Genomic DNA, 22,670 nt, shown 5'->3' with positions numbered 1-22,670 from the left:
ACTGGGAAGGATTTAACTGGGACTCGTCCTCTCCATAATTCAACTGGTTACAAGCTAATTCAACAAAATGGGCACCCCTATAGGTCCAATTTTCCTAAAATACACCAAATGCCTGAGAGATAGAAAATTGCAGAAATGCTGAGCAGGCCTGGCAACATCCATGGAGAAAGAGACCGAGCAAATATTTTGTCAGAACCAGCAGAAGGCTGTGGAGGCCAAAATCACTGTGTGTCTTTAAGACAGAGATGGATAGGGTCTTGATTAATAAGGGGAACAGAGGTTGTGGGGAGAAGGCAGGAGAACGGGGATGAGAAAAATATCAGCCATGATTGAATGGCGGAGCAGACCTGATGGGCCGAGTGGTCTAATTCTGCTCCTATGTCTGATGGTCTTATGGTCTAACTGCATTTGCACTGACCAAGGTTTGTCTGACAGACACACAAGGGGAAAAATGTGGGCCAGCTCCAGGATATTCCATTAGGAGCTTTGGTTGAGTGAGACTCTGACCGAAAATATTAAATCATACAGCATAAGAGACCATTGGTGTGACATGCCTGTGCTGATTCTTTGAAAGAGCAATTAATTAACATTTATCAAATTCCCTTTTGAGGCAATGCAATCCAGATCATAACGACTTGTGCTGTTTTTGAAAAAAAACTCATCGTCCCACTTCCTGGCTCTTTTGCCAATTATCTGAAGTCCGTCAACATCTGTGGGGATCAGGTCTGTGGCCTTTTCATCAGGACAATATTACATTTTCATTTCCGATTCCTAGAATCCACTGTATTCCACTTTTGTATCTGAATTCTGTCCGTGGGTTACTGTCATGCATTGAGGAAGTCAGTGCAAGCATCTGTCAGAAGGGGTTTTAATGTCAAACCAGCAACTGTTTCTTTATGGATTGTAATTATCTTGAGATACATTACCTACAATGAGAAATTCTTTCCTTTAATTAAATTGGAGCGAGCTGCTGGGCAGAGACTGAAGAGATGCGGTGTAATTCTGTACTGTAGCTGGGAATGCCATTAGTGTTATTGTGTCTTCTGGGTGTGAGGCTGCTGTGTTATAAATGATGTAGTTCACTGATGCTCATTTTTAACATATAGCTTTGGGAATGTTTAAACAGCAGTGATGTTGTATCCTGGTTTATGAATATTCAGTTCAAAGAAGACTTTACAGAGTCCCGACTGATGTTCCAATATAGTGTGGTATCGGGTGGCACAGTGGTTAGCAGTGCTGCCGAACAGCACCAGGGACTCGGGTTCAATTATTTCAAAAGGTCAGTGCAGGCTCAATGGGCCGAATGGCCTCCTTCTGTAATGTGGGGAATATGTGATTATGTTAGTTCTCCGGCAGCTGGATCCATTGTTCAGAATCCTGTCAGTCCCAGGCATGTTGGATTTTAGATTCATCTGGACCACTTTGCCGGTATTCCTGACACTAGCTTTGACCAATAATGAATGGTTTACATGTTTTTAAAAAGTGCAACTGGACTGATGTTTTTTTAAGTTCAATCTGCCTGCCATCCCCCTAATATTTTATGAATTTCTTGATTTTGAGTGGAATTTGTTGACGTGTCAAGGATTTGACTGAAGAGGTCCCTGAAACTTTCCCAGGAACCAGATGTGTTAAATTGAGTAGAGTTAGCGGTTACTGAATATCAGTCGTCGTCAAGGCCAGCATTTGTTGCCCGGTCCTGATTGATTGCCCTTGTAAAGGTGGTGATGAGCCGTTGCATTGAACCGCTACAGTCCATGGGATCTAGGTACATTCATAATGCTGTGAGGGAGGGAGTTGCAGGATTTGGACCCAGTTACAGTGAAGGAATGATGATATATTTCCAAGTCAGGATGGTGTATTGCTTGGAGAGTAACTTGCAGGAGGTGGTGTTCCCATGCCTATGTTGCCCTTGGCATTTAGGCGGTAGAGATTTGGAAGATATTGCCAATGGAAGCTTGATGAGTTGCCGCAGTGCGTCTTGTAGGTGATGCACACGGCTGCAACTGTGTGCCAATGGAAAAGGGATTGAATATTTGTGGTGGTGGATGGGGTCTAATAAAGCAGACTGCTTTGTGCTGGATGGTGTTGAGCTTTTTGAATGTTGTTGGAGTTGCACTCATCCAGCAAGAGGATAGTATTCCATCACGCTCCTGACTTGTGCCTTGAGATGATGGACAGGCTTTGTGGAGTTGGAGATGAGTTATCATTGTAGGATTCCCAGAGTACTGCTCATGTCGCCATAGTATTAATATGGCTAGTCCAGTTCAGTTTTTAATGGTAACCCCTAGGATGTTGATAATGGGAGATTCAACAATGGTAATACCATTGAATGTCAAGGGGAGATGGTTAGATTCTCTCTTGTTGGGGTTAATTATTGCTTTGATTTATGTGGCAAGAATGTTACTCAAACTTGGATGCTATTTACATGTTGTTGCTTATCAACATAGATTGCTTCTGTATCTGTGGAGTTGTAAACAAAACTGAATGCTATTGTCATGGGAGTGTGCCTTTAAGAAATATTTTTGTCTTATCAGATGCTTCAGTGATGTCATGGTGTGGTTGTAGCTGGGCTGTGGCTCTGGGTTTTTCCTTTTGCTTTTGAGTTGGGAGCTGGCTGTGGCTCTGAATTTTACTTTTTGCTTTGAGTTTGAACTAGTTTGTACAGCACAGGTTGAAAAAGGATTTTTTTCTCTATCTGCATTTTAAAAGTTGATAACTTGAAAATAAATAATTTGATTCTGGAAGAAATTCAAACCTGCTGTTTTGGAAAGGAAACAAGAACATCCAAACCAGGTCTTGAGTGCTGTGTTATTAAATTGGAACAGCTTAAGGGGGAAATTTATTAAGGGTTATGCATAGAGTGTGAGGGCAGCACGGTGGCACAGTGGGTTAGCACTGTGGCCTCACGGTGCCGAGGTCCCAGATTCGATCCCGGGTCTGGGTCACTGTCCGTGTTGAGTTTTCACGTTCTCCCCGTGTTTGCGTGAGTTTCGCCCCCACAACCCAAAAGATGTGCAAACTAGGTGGATTGGTCATGCTAAATTACCCCTTAATTGGAAAAAATGAATTTGGTACTCAAAATGTTTTTAAAAAGGTTATACATAGAGTACTGTAGCTGTGTGGGGTATTTATATTTGTAGTTGATAAAAATGCTTACTGTGTGTGTTTATAAAAATGTAAATTAAATTTGTAGAATAAACTTTGGTTTTGATTAAAAGTGCTTAAGGCCTCTGTTGAATAACATCTGAAAGTCAGGCTCTTGTGCTCACCATAACCAAAATCAATAAACAGTTGTAGGTCAGGTGAACTCCATGATAAATGGAGTTTTCTAAACTCTGGCCCATACACTGCCTATGCTATCCCTCCAGTCTCTTCTTAGATCTTTCTGATTCTTTCAATAGTCAATCATTCCATTCTGTCTTCTGTGGATCTGTCCTTAGTTACTTTTTTATTTATCCGAATGGAACTCCAGTTCCATTCTAATTCTAATGCCAGCGACGACTCCTGCCCACATGCTCCATCTACAGTGCACTCCTGTTACTCAATTACATGTTGTCTCTCCACTTTAATCCTGACTGCTTAGCAAAAATTGGATGGGCAGTTAAAATGTTTGCAGCTAATATAAACTTATAAAGTGCTGGAAAAACTCAGCAAGTCTGGCAGCATCTGTGGAGAGTTAACATTGAGACCAATGTGATTGTTCTTCAGAACTGGGAGATTTTACTGCCAGATATATAGAGCTTGTGCTTTGAAGGCATTGAGCGGGACAGGTCATTTTTTAACCAGACATTTGCTTGGGGAAGCCGTTGTAGCTTTCCTATCTGCCCAACCTAGCAGAATTATTTTTTAAATATTTGTTTATGGGATATGGACGTCGCTGGGTGGACCAGCATTTATTGTTCATCAACCACATTGCTGTGGATCCGGAGTCACACGTAGGCCAGACCATGGCAGATTTCCTTCCCTAAAAGGCATTAGTGAACTAAATGATTTTTGCAACAATTGACAATGATTTCTTGGTCACCTTTGAGACTTTTATCAAATTCAAATTTCACCTTCTGCCATGGCGGGATTTGAACCTGGGTCTCCAGAGCATGACTCTGGGTCTCTGTATTACTACCCAGCGATCATACCACTACGCCACTGCCTCCCTTCACGTGTCAGGACCAGAATATGTCCAAAAAGCTAAATGTACTTTCATTTGTTTTTTTGAGTCAGGAAGAGCAAAAGTACTTCTTCAAGACCCTCTGGGAATGTTTAGGCATCCCACCTCTGGCTTTTACTACACCCCCCCCCCCCCTCTAATTACGAGATCCTCATCCTTTTGTTTTACCCAAATGCTGTTTGTTCTGCCTGACACAGCACTGCCCCTTGCTAGCACTGCTGCCTCACAGCGCCAGGGACCCAGGTTCAATTCCGGTCTTGTGTCATTGTCCGTGTGGAGTTTGCATATTCTCGCTGTACCTGCGAGGGTACCTGCACAGTCCAAAGATCTGAAGGTAAGGTGGATTGGCCAGGCTAAATTGTCCAAAGATTAGGTGCGGTTGCGGGGATCGGGCGGGGGTGTGGGCCTACGTGGGCTGCTCTTTCAGAGGGTCAGTGCAGACTTGATGGGCCAAATGGCCTCCTTCTGCACTGTAGGGATTTTATGATTCTATGTGTCAGTTAGAAGACCTTTAATAGTAATGATAGATACTCAAAGATCAATTGCTCCAAGAATTTCTTAGAGTGGACACTAAACACTCCCCTGTAATTGCAAATAGTACAAGTTAGATATCAATGAGACTGCACCCAAATTAGGCTTCACTTGCAGTCAACTAGCTTTTGGCAATTTGCATAGGCTTGAGGCTTTTCCAGTGCAGGCCCAGTCCAAGTAGCACTTGCAGCAACAGTAAGTTAGCTGCTGGCATTTCGGGACTTCTAGCTGCTGGCCTTAGCCCTCTAACAACAAAGGTACCTGCTTTGGGTCCTGTCACCTTTGTTGGCCCTCCATGACTCGAGAGGGACCGGGGGCCTGAGGTGTTCTTATTCTGGGCACCTCTTCAAATTGGTGACTTTCCAGTATTGGGGAAGGTAAATACTGTGGGATTCAGGGATATCCTTCACCTCATTACCCAACAGCCCTTTACCTGCTCCTGCTGCAGAGGGAGGTATTCAACCTGCCCTCGGTCTGTGGTCAAGAGATCCTGGAGTAAAGGTGAAGGAGGTAAAGACACCTGATGCTGCCTCCATCGCTTCTTCCTGGACTTCCATTTGAAGAGTAAGAACTTTGTGTGTTTACAACACTGGAAAATCAGCATTGTTGAATTGTTCAAAGGAAGCAATCAAATCAAACTGATCCAGGGTTTCAGCAGAAAGTCATGATTATAAATTAAGAGCAACAAAAACTATTCAGGAGGTTCTCATCTCCTCTAAGGTGGGAAGTGTATGTGGAACAGATTTCCTGCACAGGAGGTGGAGTGAGGAACTGCCATGGGTTTCCAGAAGAAACTAAAGAGGTTCTTAATGGGAGTCAGAGTTCTTAGAAATGCACTAAGGAAAGAGGACTAAAAGGGCCTTGTCTGTCTGAAATAATTGAGTCACTCAGCTAAACTAACCAACCAAATCAGTGATGAGGGGGAGGATATTCTGTAATGGTTATGTGATGCCTTGGTCAAATTCACCTCAATTGTGCCATCCAGTGTGGTTAAGAGAATCGTAGTCGATGGTTTGTACAGATTCATAGGTTCCCAACAATGCAGAAGGAGGCCTTTTGGGTCCATCAAATCTGCACCCACCCTCTGAAAGAGCACCCTACCTATCCCACCCTCTGAAAGAGCACCCTACCTATGCCAATGTCCAGTCCCTATCCCTGTGACCCAGTAATCCACCTAACCATCTCACCCAAACTTTTTTGGGCACTGAGGGTCACAATCGTAGAACCACAGAAAAATAGAGTGCAGAAGAGGCCCTTCAACCCATCAAGTCTGCACCGATGCATAAAAAACACCTGACCTGCTCACCTAATCCCACTTGCCAGCTCTTGGCCCATTGCCGTGAACATTATGACATGCTAAATGCTCATCCAGGTATTTTTTAAAGGATGTAAAGCAATCCACCTCTACCACCCTCTCAGGCAGTGCACCCCGGACTGTCACCACCCTCTGGCTAAAAAGGTTTTTCCTCAAATCCCCCCGAAACCTCCTACGCCTCATCTTGACCTTGTGTCTCCCTTGAACTAAGGGGAACAGGTGCTCCCTATCTACCCTGTCCATAACCCTCAAAATCTTGTACGCCTCGATCAGCTCGCCCCTCCGTCTTCTCTGCTTCAGTGAAAACAACATAAGTCTATCCAACCTCTCTTCATAACTTAAATATTCTATCCCAGGCAACATCCTGGTCAATCACCTCTGCACCCCCTCCAGTGCAATCACATCCTTCCTATAATGTGACGACCAGAACTGCACACAGTACTCCAGCTGTAGCCTAATCAAAGTTCTATACAACTCAAACTTGACCTCCCTGCTTTGTAATCTATTCCTCAATTGATAAAGGCAAGTGACCCATATGCCTTTTTCACCACCCTATTAACCTGCCCTCCTGCCTTCAGAGATCTATGGACAAACACGCCAAGGTCCCTTTGTTCCTCAGAACTTCTCAGTGTCATGCCATTAATTGAATACTTCCTTGTCAAATTACTCCTTCCAAAGTGTATCACCTCACACTTTTCAGGGTTAAATTCCATCCGCCACTTAACTGCCCATTTGACCTTCCCATCTATATCTTTCTGCAACCCACACACTCAACCTCACTGTTAACCACTCGGCCAATCTTTGTGTCATCTGCAAATTTATTGATCCTACCCCCCACATAGTCATCTATGTCGTTGATATAAATGACAAATAATAGAGGACCCAGCACAGATCCCTATGGTACGCCATTGGACACTGGCTTCCAGTCACTAAAGCAGCCGTCTGCCATCACCCTCTGTCTCTACAGCTAAGCCAATTTTGAATCCATCTTATCAAGTTACCCTGTATCCCATGTGCATTTTCCTTCTTTATAAGTCTCCCATGTGGAACCTTGTCAAAGGCTTTGCTCAAATCCATGTAAACTATATCAACTGCAGGACCCTCATCTATACACCCGGTCACAGGTTCAAAAAATTCAATCAAATTTGTTAGGCATGACCTCCCTCTGACAAAGCCATGCTGACCATCCCTGATCAAACCTCGCCTCTCCAAGCGGAGATAGCGAGCACAATTACCCAGCCTTGTTGCGCTATCGCTCGAGTGAAACAGGGCCGGTGAATAGTGGGAAAGGCCGAAAACGAGAACCGCGCCAGGCGCCAACAGTTAGTGATGCAAACGGCCTGCTCCCCTCGGCGAAATCGGGATCTTGCTGTTGAGTGGCGAGAAAACAGTTATCACCACTTAAGCCTTATTTCCATACAATTAACGGGAGCTTCACCGTATCCAACGGCCTTCCATCATTCATCGGCTTCCCCAACAATCTTTGCTCAGAGACAAAGAACCCAGGGGCGCTGGGCCTGCCACCCCAGTGCTGTGGGGGGGGGGGGGGGGGGGGGGGGTGTGAGGTGGAGGGGGTGGAGAGACACCCCGGCTGGGGGTGGGGGCCCTCTGCATGGGTGGGCCGCCATGGGAGGGTGGCAATCGCTTGTGGCAACAGCATGTCAACCCCTGGATCATGTGCATCCTTTCCGGGGATGACCCTAGCACCTGCCCGTCTGCCCCAATGACCCTCCACCGACTACCAAAGCCTCTGGCCATGCGGCTGAAGGCTATAGTTAATAGGGAATTGGCCATCGTGGTTAAGTGAGCACTTCACACAACCCAAGTGGATTCCCATGGGTTTACGGGCCATGTAGGAATGTGGGAGTCATTGCCTAGCATCCCAATCACACCTTGATGCATTGACACTGTGCTTGATCACTGCGGAAGGCAACACCACAGACGCAGCGGCCAACATCCACACACCCTGCAGATGGGACACAGCTCCGGGAATATGTTCACGGCATGAGTGCTACAGCAAGGGGGAGATGCCTGGAGGGATGAGTCAAGGGTTCGTAGGTCGGGCCGCATTGCGGAAGGAAGTGACAGAGGCGTCATGTTGATTGTGGCCAAGGATGTTTATTGTGTTTTACAGTTCCCCACAGTCCCGATCATCCTGCCCCTTCCCCAATCTGCCTTCCCCCATCTCCCTTCCCCCAGCCCCAACAGGGGCTGTTTGGCACAGGGCTAAATTGCTGGCTTTGAAAGCAGACCAAGCAGGCCAGCAGCACGGTTCGATTCCCGTAACAGCCTCCCCGGACAGGCGCCGGAATGTGGCGACTAGGGGCTTTTCACAGTAACTTCATTTGAAGCCTACTCGTGACAATAAGCGATTTTCACTTTCACTTTCATCTCCCTCACTCCCTACCTACCCCTCCTCCCCTCCCCCTGGTGCGTTCAGTGATCCTTGATGTGCTTTGCCTTCCTAGCTCTACTGCTACTTTGAGGTGTGTTCCCAGGACACACATCGGAGGTGGAGGCAACCAGCTGCTTACCTCGTCCTGTGGCCTTCGATGCCCTGGCGCGCGTCCTCTGGTGGCTCTGGGGCCGAGGGCCCAGGCTCACTTTGCGGCACATACACAGACAGGCCGACCTGTTCTGGTTGCTGACTGTGAGAGGCGGCTTCATCAGAGGGGTGGAACTCGGGGGTGCTGGTGGCCACCATCGCCATCCCATGGGACGGGTTAGGTTGGCACCCGGCATTCCCTCCTCCCACTCGGTGCCTATCGGGCCTTGGGGTTCACCTTGAGGCGAGGAGCAGCTGGTTTGCGCCCCAGCTGCCCCTGCATTATCTGGCTCAGCCAGCCCTGGGGGATCCCTGATGCCTGCACCATCGTGTCGATGCCCTCGGCGGTGCTCCTCAGTGACTGGGACATGCTCTGCAGTGCCTCGGCCATGCCCATCTGAGAGTGGGACATGTCTCCAGCACCTCATCCAGGTCGGCCTGGTACTGGGTAACATCCCCCGGCGAGTCGGAATTCTGGTGAGACCCTCAGCCCTGGCTGTTACCGGCTGCACGATGCATGGGACACCTTCACTAATACTACTGATGCCGTGCCCCAGGCTCTCCACTAGCCTGTTCAAGGTACCACCCTAGCAGTGTTGGCCTTGGTGCCACGCAATGCTGGCGACATCTCCTGCGCCCGCAGCCTTTGGGACAGCTCCAATCGGCTATGAATCTGCTGGAGTGTTGCTGACATCTCCCTCTGAATGTACTGACCACACCCTAATGTCTATATCAGCTCCAGAATGACATCTTCCATAGGCTCAGCATCAGGCTGGGACCCAGCTGGGTCCTGGGATCAAGCAGACTCCCACAGCTGTCTTGCATAGGGGTTCCTACCTCCAGCTGATGAACATTAGCAGCTGTGTGGTGCTCATCAGATTGTGCCCCAGAAGCCTGACCGTGAACACTTCCCACCGAGGTCCGTGTATCTGCACTGGTGGAGGGTGGGGATGACAGCTGTGACGCCTCGATCGTGTCCTCGGAGCTCCCCTCCGAGGTGGTCTCCTGGGAGCCTGGAGTGCTGTACGGAACGGTTTTCAGACTGGAGGAAGGTTTACAATTGAGTGTTAAGACCACTACTCTTCCTGATTCACATGTAAAACCGAGCCTTTGGTGCATAAAGAACACAATTTCAAAACTTGTGGATGATAGGAAACTTGGAAGCATTGTGAATTTCAAAAAGGCATAGAAAAGTTGGTGGAATGGGCTGACGAGTGGCAGATGAAATCTAATGCAGTGAAGTGTAGGGGATTTTATTTTATGGGCCGCATGGTGACACAGTGGTTAGCAGTAGATCGAACCCGGGTCCTCGGTGCCGTGAGGCAGCAGTGCTAACCACTACACCACCGTGCCGGTCCCCGGTTTTACATTTCCAACGTGGACACCAACGCTCCACCTAAGGAGGCATTCGCAGAAATGTGACTGGATCCGTGTAAGCAGGTCAATGTTTGAACACACTGGTTTCTCATTTACACCACTCCGAACGGTGACAAAACAACCGTTCGGATCAGTTAGTTTATCTTCTGAAGTGTGACTCTCCAGTGGCGAGAATTGGAATAAATGGATTCCAGCGTCAGACATGGCTCAATTGTTGCACTGTTGCCTCCGAATCTGCAGATCATGGACTCAACTTGCCTTCCAAAAACTCCAGCACATACACAAAAAACACACTGACATTGCATTCAGTGCATTTCTGACCAAGCTTCTAGTCATTTGCCCTACTGTGCCTTTATGTATCTGTCAAACGTTGTTTCAAGATGTTCCTATGTATCTGTGGACACGTAACTATTATGGTGACATATAAATTCAATTAATTGTTGTTATTGAATGCAGTATTTTGGATGTAATATTAAACTGAAGGCTCAATTTTGTCCCTTTTAAGATCTTTTGGATTGAAAGGGCAGGATTTTCTTCCCCATCCACCGTGTGTTCTGCAGCGGCAGGAGGCGGCTCGTCAGTGGCCATTAGCGAGATCTTCCTGTTGACTGCATCCCTCGCCGCCACAAAACTCGTGGCGAAGGCGTACTGCTGACGGCGGAACCTTAAGATCCCGCCAACGTGACTGGCCAGAAAATGCCACCGAAAATATCCCCGGGTACAATTTGAAGAAGGTGGACTTCTTCTTTGTATCTTGACCAAATGTCACTGAAGATTATCTTGAACATTTTTCCCATTGATATTTGTGGGAGCTTACTGTGTTCATATTGGCTGCAGCGTTTCCTACATTACACTTCAAAAATACTTATTGGCTGCAAAGTAAATTGAAACATCCGATGATCATGAAAGGCGCTACAAAAGTGCAAGTCTTTCTTAGTGATGTGAGTAAAATTTCAATGATTCATCTGAAGTTTAAGCACACTCAGCCCATTTACCCGAGCCAAAGACCCCATTGGCAGTGAAGGGAATTTGAGATTATAAAACGTAATTATGTTAGCAATAAAGATTTTTTTCCGGCAGAAACTTCTGCTCAAATAGAATTTACTTGTCAATATTAGCCTCCATTCTTTGCCATTAAGATTAGGGATGACGTAAGGGACACTTATGTCATTCACAACATTTCAGATGCACAAATTTTGTAGAAAGCAGGACCTCACTTAACCTAAAAGTTGAAAATTTCAGAATTGGGATGGCTAGCTTGTTACGAATACAGAAAAGCTGGAACTGCTCAGTTCTGGCCGCATCTGTGAAGAGAGAGACAGATTTGAGTCTAATATTACTCTTCTTCAGAACTTACTGATAGATTTTTGTTACGCAAGGATCTTAAGGGTGACAGAACCAAGGTGGGTAATGGTGTTAATTCAGCCATGATCCCAGTAGATAGTGGACCAGGCACATGGAGCTGAATAGCATCCTCTTGTTCCTATGATTTGCATGCCACCCATCATTTTATACTGGCTTCAATAAAATTGAATCTTAAATAATAATCATCTTTATTGTTGTCACAATTAGGCTTACATTAACACTGCAATGGAGTTACTGTGAAAAGCTCCTAGTCGCCACACTCTGGTGCCTGTTTGGATACACAGAGGGAGAATTCAGAATGTCCAAATTACCTCACAGCACGTCTTCGGGACTTGTGGGAGGAAACCAGAGCACCGGGAGGAAACCCACACAGATACGGGGAGAACATGCAGACTCTGCACAGACCGAGCCGTGAATCAACCTGGGACACTAATGCTGTAAAGCAACAGTGTTAACCACTGTGCTACCGTGCCGCCCATAAATGTTACCGAGGGAGAACCCTGATGCTAAGTGTATGCTCATGTCCCTTTCCACTTATGTAACTGGTTATCTGGGCAATGCATTTACAACTTTACAAATACAGATCATGGAGGTATATACGGCACAGAGGAACTTCTTCACCCAAAGGGTTGTGAATCTATGGAATTCCTTGTCCAGTGAAGCAGTTGAGGCTCCTTCATTACATGTTTTTAAGGTAAAGATAGATAGTTTTTTGAAGAATAAAGGGATTAAGGGTTATGGTGTTCGGGCCGGAAAGTGGAGCTGAGTCCACAAAAGATCAGCCATGATCTAATTGAATGGCGGAGCAGGCTCGAGGGGCCAGATGGCCTACTTCTGCTCCTAGTTCTTATGTTCTTATGTTCTAAACAGGCCATTTGACCCAACGGGTCTCTGCTGGCATTTATGCCCATGAGCATCCTCCCACCCTTCTTCATCTTGCATGAAATCAGCATCAGCTCCTATTCAGTTTCCCCCTTGCGCTTATCAAACTTCTCTTCAACTGTATTGCTCTATTGGGTTTATTTATGCTTAGCGCAGCTATTTGACAATGAATTAGAGTTGTGAATGTGCGCTGTGAGCTGCAGGTGCTGGAGTGCAGTGAGAGTCACAAGTGCGGGCCTCTGGTGCTCGTTCCACTTTCACACCAATCCGCTCCTTCGGCTTGGAGCTGCCACAGAATCAACTCCATTTTGAACTGTGTGCTGAGAGCTGCATCTGGTCCGAGCAAAGAGTGTTTCAGCCCATGTGAAAATGGTAAAGCAAAGATTTGAACCTCAAGATACCAGTGCAACCTTGCTAAAGAGCCAAAACTGTGACAAAAGCTTCTAAACCAGATTACATAAAGCACCTAAGAGACGTTTAATTTAAATCTGCATTCCAGCATGATGTAATACTGAGAGCTTTGGAAAGATAAATACTTAGAAAATGTAAAGTCATGGATGTCTGTAGCTTTACACTTAAGTACTTGAAAAAGTTCACAGAAAATTAAGCACTGAGAAAAGTATTTGGCTTAAATTCTCTGTACAGTCTCATGGACACTGAGCCAGTTCAGGGAAAATAGGTCTGCTTTAACTCATACCCTATGGTGACTGTTCTAAGGTGGTTCTACAATAAATACTGCATGTGCAGATAAATCGGCTTCAGGCTAATTTGAATAGCTTCAAATCCCATGTGTAGACTGAATTTAAGCCAAGCCTGGTGCGGTGGGGTGAATGTGTATTTAGGTTTTCTCTGAATAAAGATGATTTGTAACAGCGCTGATGGCTGTGCGTCACCGGGCTCTCTCTCGGGATCACCTCCATTTGAAGGGCAGGCTGCCACGGACTGATGGTTTGGCAGCCACAATGACTAGAACCTAACGTGCTGACTGCCAATATAGTCCCAGAACCGGCTGCCAACTTTCTCTCCAGTGGCTCAGCAGCAGACCTGTCTTCCGGTCCAATGCAGTATGGTACATAACTACAGCAAAATTGGAGCCCTCGCGCGCACTCTTTATTTTTCACAATGATTTACTTTTAATAACTTACTGTTGCTTTCTGTCTGTCGTGCGCTGTTCCTGGGAAGAGATCACCACTCCAGACGTTCTATCACATTTTTGAATGTGGGTTGGAATTGTCTTTCCATGGTTTCAATAATGTTCTTTTAACCTACAGTTTGATTGAACACTTAGTGAAAAAAATGTGGGAAGAGGAATTATTAGAAGTTGTTGGAATTACAGGGCCTCTGTATAAATTGATATGAGGGAATTCAATCTGGAAATTCTTAGAAAATAAGTCATATGGATTTAATTTCATTACGTGGGACTTGGCGATTCGTGCCTAATATGGCACCCAAAACTCCAAATAGCCCTGAGAAGTTAGAAAAAGTAATGCTGGCTATCCAAAGTTTCTGTGGTAAAGTTGATCTTTGTGGAAAGTGTGAAACAGGAGACAGCGAATTGGACGTCTAATTTACCTTTCCCTTCCCCTCCACTCGATTTGCCTCCACCACAAACATTGAACCCTGCCTCCCGAAGCACTGCCACTGTCCCCAGATGGAGTGCCCCAGGTGCTCTCCTTCAGATAAGACATTACCGGTTGTTATCACTATGCTGTCTGTGGGAGCATGCTATGCACAAATTGCCTGCTGTGTTTCCTACATTACAAGTGACTACACCTCAAAACTACTTAATTGTAAGCAGTTCGGGATGTCCTGACTTTGAGGAATGAAAGTTTTTCTTTCAACCTGCAAATTTCAAATAGGATAAACAAGTGAATAAAACTATAAAAGCAATTGGGCTTGGTGGCTCGAAATCCGGGGCTGATAGTCTCTAGGCCACAATCTGAAAACCCCTGCCCTAAGATAAATGGGAGATTGGTCTAACCAGGATTCAATAGAGGTTTTGTACAACTTCCCAACTTTTGAGTTGAGCTGGAAATCCAACCTAGTGCTTGATATTTTTTCTTTTTATGGTCTTGCTAACCCACAGCACAACCTTTAGTGATTGGTGTATTTGTAATATGCCATCTCTTTATTCCTCTGCTCTATCTAGCCTTGCATCTTCCAAGTAATAAATTATCTCCCTATTCTTCCTACCATATGTTATCAGTGGTTGAGCACCATTTGCCAATTACTTATCCATTCCTGCAAATTTATTAATATCCTCCTGTAATTTGTAGCAAACCTCCTCATTATTGATTATACTACACCACTCCCCAACCCAAATTTGGTGTCACTTGCAAATTTAGAAAATGTGGTTTTAGTTCCAATCTATTAATCTGGTATTCGTCATACTTTTTCTATCATCACCGTGAAAGCATATTATATTATGGTCACTATTGCCCAGATGTTCACCCACATTAATTTCTTTTGTATGCTCTGGTTCATTCTCCATTACCAGATCCAATAGTGACTCTTCCCTTATTTTATGTATTGGGTTAGAAAGGAGTCCTGTACACATTGGAGCAACTTTATCCACTTTGTCCAATTAATATGAATTTGTTCATGATTAATATTCTGTTTTAACTCAATTCTCTAATTTGCATTTTCCTTCCTCCAGCTATTAGGTGATCTGTAAACTACACTATTAGTGTGATCAGTCCTTTATTAATTTTCTTATCTCTATCCATATACCGTAGATTTTATCCATTGCGGAAGAAAGTGACAGATGCATCCTACTGGTTGTGCACAAGGGTGTTTAATGTTCCATACAGGTCCCCACTCGCCCGATGGTGCTGCCCCCTCCCTCCCAACCCCCACCCTCCATGCCCTCCTCACCCCCTACATACCCGTCCCCCCTCCCCTTGTGCCCTCAGTGATCCTCGATGTGCTTTGCTGCGCCCCCCTCCTCCCGGTCAGTGCCCATAGGGCCCTGGGTTTCACCTTGGAATGGGGGAGCAGCTGGTTTGAGCCCCGGCTGCCCCTACATCATCTGGCTCTGCCAGCCCTGGTGTTTTCCCATGGTCTGCACTATCAAGTTGATGCCTTGGCGATGCTCCTCAGTGACTGGGACACATCCCCCAGTGACTCTGCAGGGACACATGCTCTGCAGTGCCTCAGCCATGCCCATCTGCGATTGGGACAAGCTCCGCAGCGCCTCGGCTATGTCCATCTGAGAGCGGGAGATATCCCGCAGAACCTCATCAAGGCCAGCCTGGAACTTGGTGACATTCCCCAGCGAGTCGGACATTCTGCCCAGACCCTCAGCCATGGCCGTATCTGACTGTGTGACGCCTTGGACACCTTCACTAATGGTGCCAACGTTGTGTACCAGTCTCTCCACTGCAGTCGCGTAGATTTGGCCTCGGTGCCACTCATTGCCGGCGCCATCTCCTGCGCCAGTAGCCTCTAGTACTCCTCCGATCGGCTATGGATCTGCTTGAGTGTCGCTGACATCTCCCTTTGAATGTCCCAACCACTCCCCAACATCTCCATCAGCTCAGGGTAACCATGTTCTATAGGCTCAGCATCAAGCTGGGTCCTGGGAATCGGCAGATCTCCAACTGCTGTCTCCCCTGGGTTCCTGCCTCCACCTAATGCTCCAGCAGCTGTGCGGTGCTCACCAGAATTTGCCCCAGAAGCCTGACCACTAACATTTCCCACCAAGGTGTTTGTATCTGCGCTGGTGAAGGATGGGGATGACAGCTGTGCCACGACTATAATGGTTGCATCCTCGGAGCTCTCATGGGAGGAGAGGCGGTCTCCTGGGAGGCTGGAGAGAGTGACACCTGGGATGGACCGGTGCCATCGGCTGGGGGACCTGAGGGAGAATGGACATGTAGTCAGTGGGGGGGGATGGGTCAGTCAGTAAGGCAATAACAACTCACGTTTGACAGGTCACTCAGGGGGAACCTGGTGGCTCCTCACCTCTGTGGCGTCCGCCAGATTCCGCGTTGGTGAGCATCCTATCCTCGGCCACACCAGTCACCTCCAGGGATTGCTCCTCGAAGGAGTTGAGGATTCTTAAGTGCGGCACCCCTCCGCCAGTCTGGGCCCTCTCCATATGATAGCGGGAGAGCTTTTCCTGAGGAGACACAGAGAGGGCTAGTGAGCCACAAGCTTGGTTCACAGTGTTAGAAAGTGGGTGTGGAGGGAGGGTTAAGGTGGGTGGGGAGGCTGAAGGGGGTGGAGGGAGGGTTGAATGGGGAGGACGTGGAGGGAGTGTTAGGGTCGCCTGGGGGGTTGGGGAGTGGATGCTCCTTGGCGGGGGGCGGGGGGTGGGGGGCGGGGTGGAGGGTGGGTTTGGGGGGCGGTGGTGTCTACTCATTCGTGGTGCCCGGTGTTTTGACCTTTTTCTGGCACTGGAAGCCAGTCCTCCTGGTCACACTCCCCGAGCTGACAGCTGCCGCCATCCCGTCCCAGGCAGCACTGGCTGCCTTCTGGCTGACTCTCCGGGAACCTCGGACATACAGGACACCCCTCCTGGCCTCCACCATGTCTAGCAGCCTCCGCAGGTCTTGGAGAATCGCCGAATCTTGGAGCTGGTCTCCTCGGTGCCATTGTTGTGAGCTGGCTGGAGTTGGCTGAGCAAGTACTATTTAAGTGCTGCTCGACCTTCTTAGCGGGGGGGGCTGGCGAGCGCGGTCCCGGCAAATCAGCTGGCGAGCTTTCATTTGCGACAAGAAGCCCGTGAAGTCTCGTTAAGTGGACCAATTAACGTTGAATAGCGTTGCCGACCTCCCGGCAATTCCGGCTCACTACCACACTTTTTCCGGAGAGTGTGTGTGTGTGTGTGAATTTGAATAAAAAACACCAGCAGCAAAGCCTTTATACAGTGCAGAGCTAATGTGTTTTGATGTTAAGGTGTGTTGTGTAAAGTGAAGGTCTTGAGGTGTACAGTTGTCTTTGCCGCTGCATGACTTCCACGGTTGAACTGCCAGACCTTGCTTTCACGGATAACTTAATAAATGGAATCAGGTGAAGGGGAGGGAGGAGCTTCACTTTCAGGGAGATACAATGTGGCCCATTTTTGTTCTTAATAAATTTAGAGTACCCAATTCATTTTTTCCAATTAAGGGGCAATTTAGTGTGGCCAATCCACCTAGCCTGCACATCTTTGGGTTGTGGGGGCGAACCCACGCAAGCACGGGAAGAATGTACAAACTCCACACAGACAGTGACCCAGAGTGGGTTCGAACCTGGGACCTCGGTGCCGTGAGGCAGCAATGCTAACCGCTGTGCCACTGTGCTGCCCATGTGGCCCTTTTTAACCTGATTGATTAAAGCAGTTTGATGGCTATGCTTGTTATCATGTGACATGTACAAAACTGCCAAGTCATCTCCCAAATAAGGCATTGACACTTCAGACAACCTTTCTCCCACCTGTGGATCTTAGTTCTTGTCCTGGCCCATGCACAATTTACATTCTTACAATTTATAAAACTTTGCTATATCCTGGCCAAGACCACAGTGAACTATCACTAAATTAAGAATTGTCTTTTGTACTCTCAAAAGAGATGGCCCAGCCTGAAATACACAACTTTGTCTGGTGACATGGAGCCATTTTGAAACAGTCTTCTAATAATAAAAAGAAAAAATCTTTATTGTCACAAGTAGGCTTACATTAACACTGCAATGACGTTACTGTGAAAAGCCCATTGTTGCCACATTCCAGCGCCTGTTCGGGTACACAGAGGGAGCATTCAGAATGTCCAAAATACCGAACAGCATGTATTTCAGGACTTGTGGGAGTAAACCGGAGCACGCGGAGGAAACCCACGCAGACAGGGGGAGAACGTGCAGACTCCGCACAGACAGTGACTCAAGCCGGGAATCGATCCTGGTGCTGTGAAGCAACAATGCTAACCACTGTGCTACCGTGCCACCTTTAAAACTCAGTTCAACATTTTTAAAACATGTAGCCTTTAGAGCAGTTTTTCTTTTTTTTAAATTTAGATTACCCAATTATTTTTTCCAATTAAGGGGCAATTTAGCGTAGCCAATCCACCTACTCTGCACATTTTTTTGGGTTGTGGGGGCGAAACCCACGCAGACACGGGGAGAATGTGCAAACTCTACACGGACAGTGACCCAGAGCCGGGATTCGAACATGGGACCTCGGCGCCGTGAGGCAGCTGTGCTAACCACTAGGCCACCGTGCTGCCTTAGAGCAGTTTTTCTAAACAAACAATTGTAATGTCGTAACTGTGCACCGTAACAGGAAGCAATAAAATTGTGTTCCTTAACCATCAGAGGACTTTAGTAAAGTAACTCAAGATATCTGTGGATATCACAGAAGTAGAGAGGGCCTCACGGTAGCATGGTGGTTAGCATCAATGCTTCACAGCTCCAGGGTCCCAGGTTCGATTCCCGGCTGGGTCACTGTGTGGAGTCTGCACGTCCTCCCCGTGTGTGCGTGGGTTTCCTCCGGGTGCTCCGGTTTCCTCCCACAGTCCAAAGATGTGCGGGTTAGGTGGATTGGCCATGCTAAATTGCCCGTAGTGTAAGGTTAATGGGGGGATTGTTGGGTTACGGGTATACGGGTTATGTGGGTTTAAGTAGGGTGATCATTGCTCGGCACAACATCGAGGGCCGAAGGGCCTGTTCTGTGCTGTACTGTTCTATGTTCTAGATTTCCTCCCCAATTCCACACGCTCGGTGTGAGCAGTCCGTGAAGAAGCAGCAGGCTGGGCAGTTCACTCTTTACCCAGCAATCCTTTTTCGTACGAAATCCTTGAAGAAAAGCAGGGTTGAGAAACTTGCACAAAGCTATGAATTAGTGAGTGGATAAATGGAACGCTGCAATTATGATAGGATACAGGGGGATGCGAGCAGGCGAATGGATTGTTCTGGTGGCAGTTCTGAGATCTTGATGTGCATGAATGATCTGGATTTGCAGTTTCCATGAATTCCCTCACATTTGCATGTGAAAGAACTCTAAGGAACTGCGCTCTGAGGAGACAACTCAGATTATCAAAAGGAGCTCATTAGAGTTTGCAGTGGGCTAATCAGTTAGAAATAAAGTTTCAAAGGGGACAAAGATATCCTACCAAGTGCTTACCGTTGGTGTTTGTGAGCAGCGATACAGCATACTAAATTACAAGTGGTACAGAAAAGCGCTGCTTCACCTGGAAGGAATCAGTCGCAGGGAAGTGTAATATCTGACCTTTCACCTTCTCTCTCTTCGCTGTCCAAGATCCAAACTGCTCACTGCAGACACAACACCAACTTTACGCTTGTTTGCTATTTTAATTCAGCACCTTGCCTTCAGGCTCACTTTTCTGCTCTCAACCTGCTATAATGTGCCAGTGAAATCCAATGCAAGCTTGAGGAACACCACCACATCTTCTAATGAAACACTTCACATCCTTCAGTGCCCAACTTTGAGTTCAATAAGATCAGACTCTGAACTCTATCCTCCATTGAGATGCCACACCTGGAATTTTGTGTGCCGTTTTGGACGCCTTATCTGAGGAAGGATGTTTTCTCTCTCTAGAGGGGGTGCAGCGAAGGTTTACCAGACTCATTCCTGGGATGGCGGGATTGATGTATGAGGAGAGATTGAGTCGGTTTGGATCGTACTCACTGGAATTCAGAAGAATAAGGGGGATCTCATAGAAACCTATCAAATTCTAACAGGACTAGACAGGGTAGATGCAGGAAGGATGTTCCCGATGGTGGGTGTGTCCAGAACCAGGGGTCACAGTCTGAGGATTCAGGGTAGACCATTTAGGACAGAAAAAGGGGGAGAAATTTCTTCACCTAGAGAGTGGAGAGCCTGAGGAATTCATTACCATAGGATGTAGTTGAGGCCAAAACATGATATCAAGAAGCAGTTAGGTAGAGCACTTCGGGTGAGGGTGCTCAAAGGTTATGGCGGGATCACGGGATTAGGCTATTGAGTTGGATGATCAGCCATGATCATAATGAATGGCAGAGCAGGCTCGAAGGGCCGAATGGCCTTCTCCTGCTCCTATTTTCTATGTTTTTATGACACCCCGAGCCTTCTTTATTACAGCATTTTGCGGCCTGTCTTTCTCTAAATAATGTTCGTGGCCATCGCATTTTCCCGTAACCTATGCATGTCCCTTTTCAGGTGCTTTATATTCTCACAACTTGCTTTCCTACCTATCTGTGTATCATTCCAGTCATTAATACAAACAGTTGAGGCCCCTGCACTCCACCCTGCAGCACTCAGTTAGTTACAACCTGAAAATGGTTCTTTTTTCCTGACTCTTTATTTCCTATTAGTTAGCCAATGCTCTATCCATGCTCATACCAACCCCAACACCATGAACTGTTATCTTGTGTAGCTATCTTTCATGTGGCACCTCTTCGAATGCCTTTTAGAAACTCAAAATATAACTCCTTTTTGAGCTGGGAATCTCTCTCCCTTCCTTTCCAGCTAAATCCATATTTATTATGGTTTGCATTGTAAGGCTTAGAATGACCAACGCAAGGACAAGAAAAGACTGGTTGGTTAGTCGCACCTGTTTCGACCTGACATGCCCCATCTCTCTTAAAACCCATTTAAGACCAAATTCCTGGAGGAACAGAGAAAGCCTTGGGCTGATTTAAGAGAGCGCTTGACATGGTTAATGCTGGGGCATTCAGACTGCAGATGGCTGATGCTACGAGCTCCAGTGATCCACCTGAATTCCACAGACATTAGAATAAAGCTGGCATGTTTGAAGTCAACATCTTTCTGGGAGATCAATTAAATTGATAGAAAATTTGAACAAAAATCTGGTCACAAAAATCCTTCTTTCTGATTTTCCTATATTTTAATTTTTGTTGCAGATTTCATCCTTATGGAGCAGCTTGCCAGACAGGGACATGAGATGGTATTCCATTGTACCGTCTAACACCCAGTGCCACACTCTACTCCACAGACACCCACACAGCACCCCACAGTTTGGAGCCCATGTTTGTATTGGGGGCGATTCTCCCCACCCCGCCCCAGGCTAGAGAATAGGCGCAACTGTGCCACGATGCCGGCGCGCGATTCTCCGAGGTGCGGAGAATCGGCGCCGTTTACGCCGGCGCGTTTGGTGCGGCGCCAGCCACAGGCCGCTGGAATTGGCGGGGCTGCTGATTCTCTGGCCCGCATGGGCCGAGCAGCTGCTCGGATACGACAGAGTCCCGCCGGCGCCGTTCACCCCTGGTCGCTGCCGGCGGGAACTCTGCGCAAACGGTCGAGGGACGGCCTGTGAGGGGGGGGAGGCGAATGGGCTCCTTCACTGGGAGGGGGGGGGGGGGCCTCCGATGGGGTCTGGCAAACGATCGGGGCCCACTGATCGGCGAACCGGCTTCTCCCCTTCTGGGCCTACTTCTCTGCGTGGCCAGCCCCTGAACACCGATGCCATGTTGAGTCGGGGCCGGCGCGCTAAAGAAGTCCCCTGCGCATGCGCAGGTTGGCGCGTATCAACTGTGCATGTGCGGGTTGGCGTGGGAAAGGAGGCTGGAGCAGCGTGAACTGCTCCAGTGCCATGCTGGCCCCCTGTGGGGGACAGAATAGGTCATACCCGGGCCTGGTTCGCGCCGTCGTGAAACGTGACAGCGTTCACGATGGCGCGAACACTTGGGCTCCATTTGGGAGAATTGCCCCCATTATTTGTGATATGCTTGCATTCGTTCTCTTGCTGAGGTTATTGCTGTGTTCAGTATCAGGCATTTTATTACTTTAAGTATGTTGTATAAATGCAAGTTGTTGTCTGGCTTTTGAGGGTTGCTTGTCATGGAGGGGAGTGTGGATTCCATTGGAAGTTGTTTCCACAGCCTTTTCAACTATAGACCTCAGGCTTGTCTTCTACAATGCATCTCTGGGTAGCTGAAAGCAGCTTTCAAAGGCTTCTTTTTCTTCAGCTATTTGGGAGGGTGAATTTGACTTGTTTATACCGCCAGGAACCAAAAAGAGAGGATGGTCAATGGGCAGCTCAAGCAGTTAGCAGGAACTCCTGTACAGCCCACCATCACCTGCCAGTCAACAGATGCGCACACAGTCTGCTGATACCCAGAGTGACAATATTGAGATTAACCTTAACTAGCTCACTGCTTTTGATATGGTTTCAATTCATCATTGAACGAGCATCAGTTTTCATGATGGACCAAAGCTGTCCAGTTGTTTAGTTGTGTCAGGGATGTGTGAAAGTTTTATCTGCAGAAAGTTATTCCCTCTTCCCCTTTATTTGCAGGACTGATTTCTGTGTTCATAAAGATGAACCCTGTGATACTGTAGGTGAGTAAAAGCTTTTTGAAATGTAAAGTTTGTTTATAATGAATATATTTACAGCACATTGATTAATATTTGATCTTGAGCTCAAATTGTATAATCTTACATTGTAAAATTTCTCCTCTAATCTAGACTTTTTTTGTGGCATTTGTTTTAGAGTTTGTAGAGTTTACTCTTCCTTTCCATGTGTATTGAGTTGAGATGTAAATATTGATAAGTCCTC

General features: G+C 47.0%; 1 protein-coding gene across 1 annotated transcript in view; it reads left to right on the top strand.

Annotated features, from left to right (window-relative positions):
* The window catches only part of adamts17 (ADAM metallopeptidase with thrombospondin type 1 motif, 17), a 584,360-nt gene that overhangs the window by 131,421 nt on the left and 430,269 nt on the right, over positions 1 to 22,670 (top strand). The window contains 1 exon segment of the mRNA XM_038813320.1: positions 22,410 to 22,453. Coding sequence (XP_038669248.1) covers positions 22,410 to 22,453 — 44 coding nt within the window.

Source organism: Scyliorhinus canicula, chromosome 12 (genome assembly GCF_902713615.1).
Source record: "Scyliorhinus canicula chromosome 12, sScyCan1.1, whole genome shotgun sequence".
In the NCBI taxonomy this organism is placed as follows: Eukaryota; Metazoa; Chordata; class Chondrichthyes; order Carcharhiniformes; family Scyliorhinidae; genus Scyliorhinus; species Scyliorhinus canicula.
Note: the sequence above shows the minus strand (reverse complement) of the source record. Positions and strands in the feature narration are given on the sequence as shown.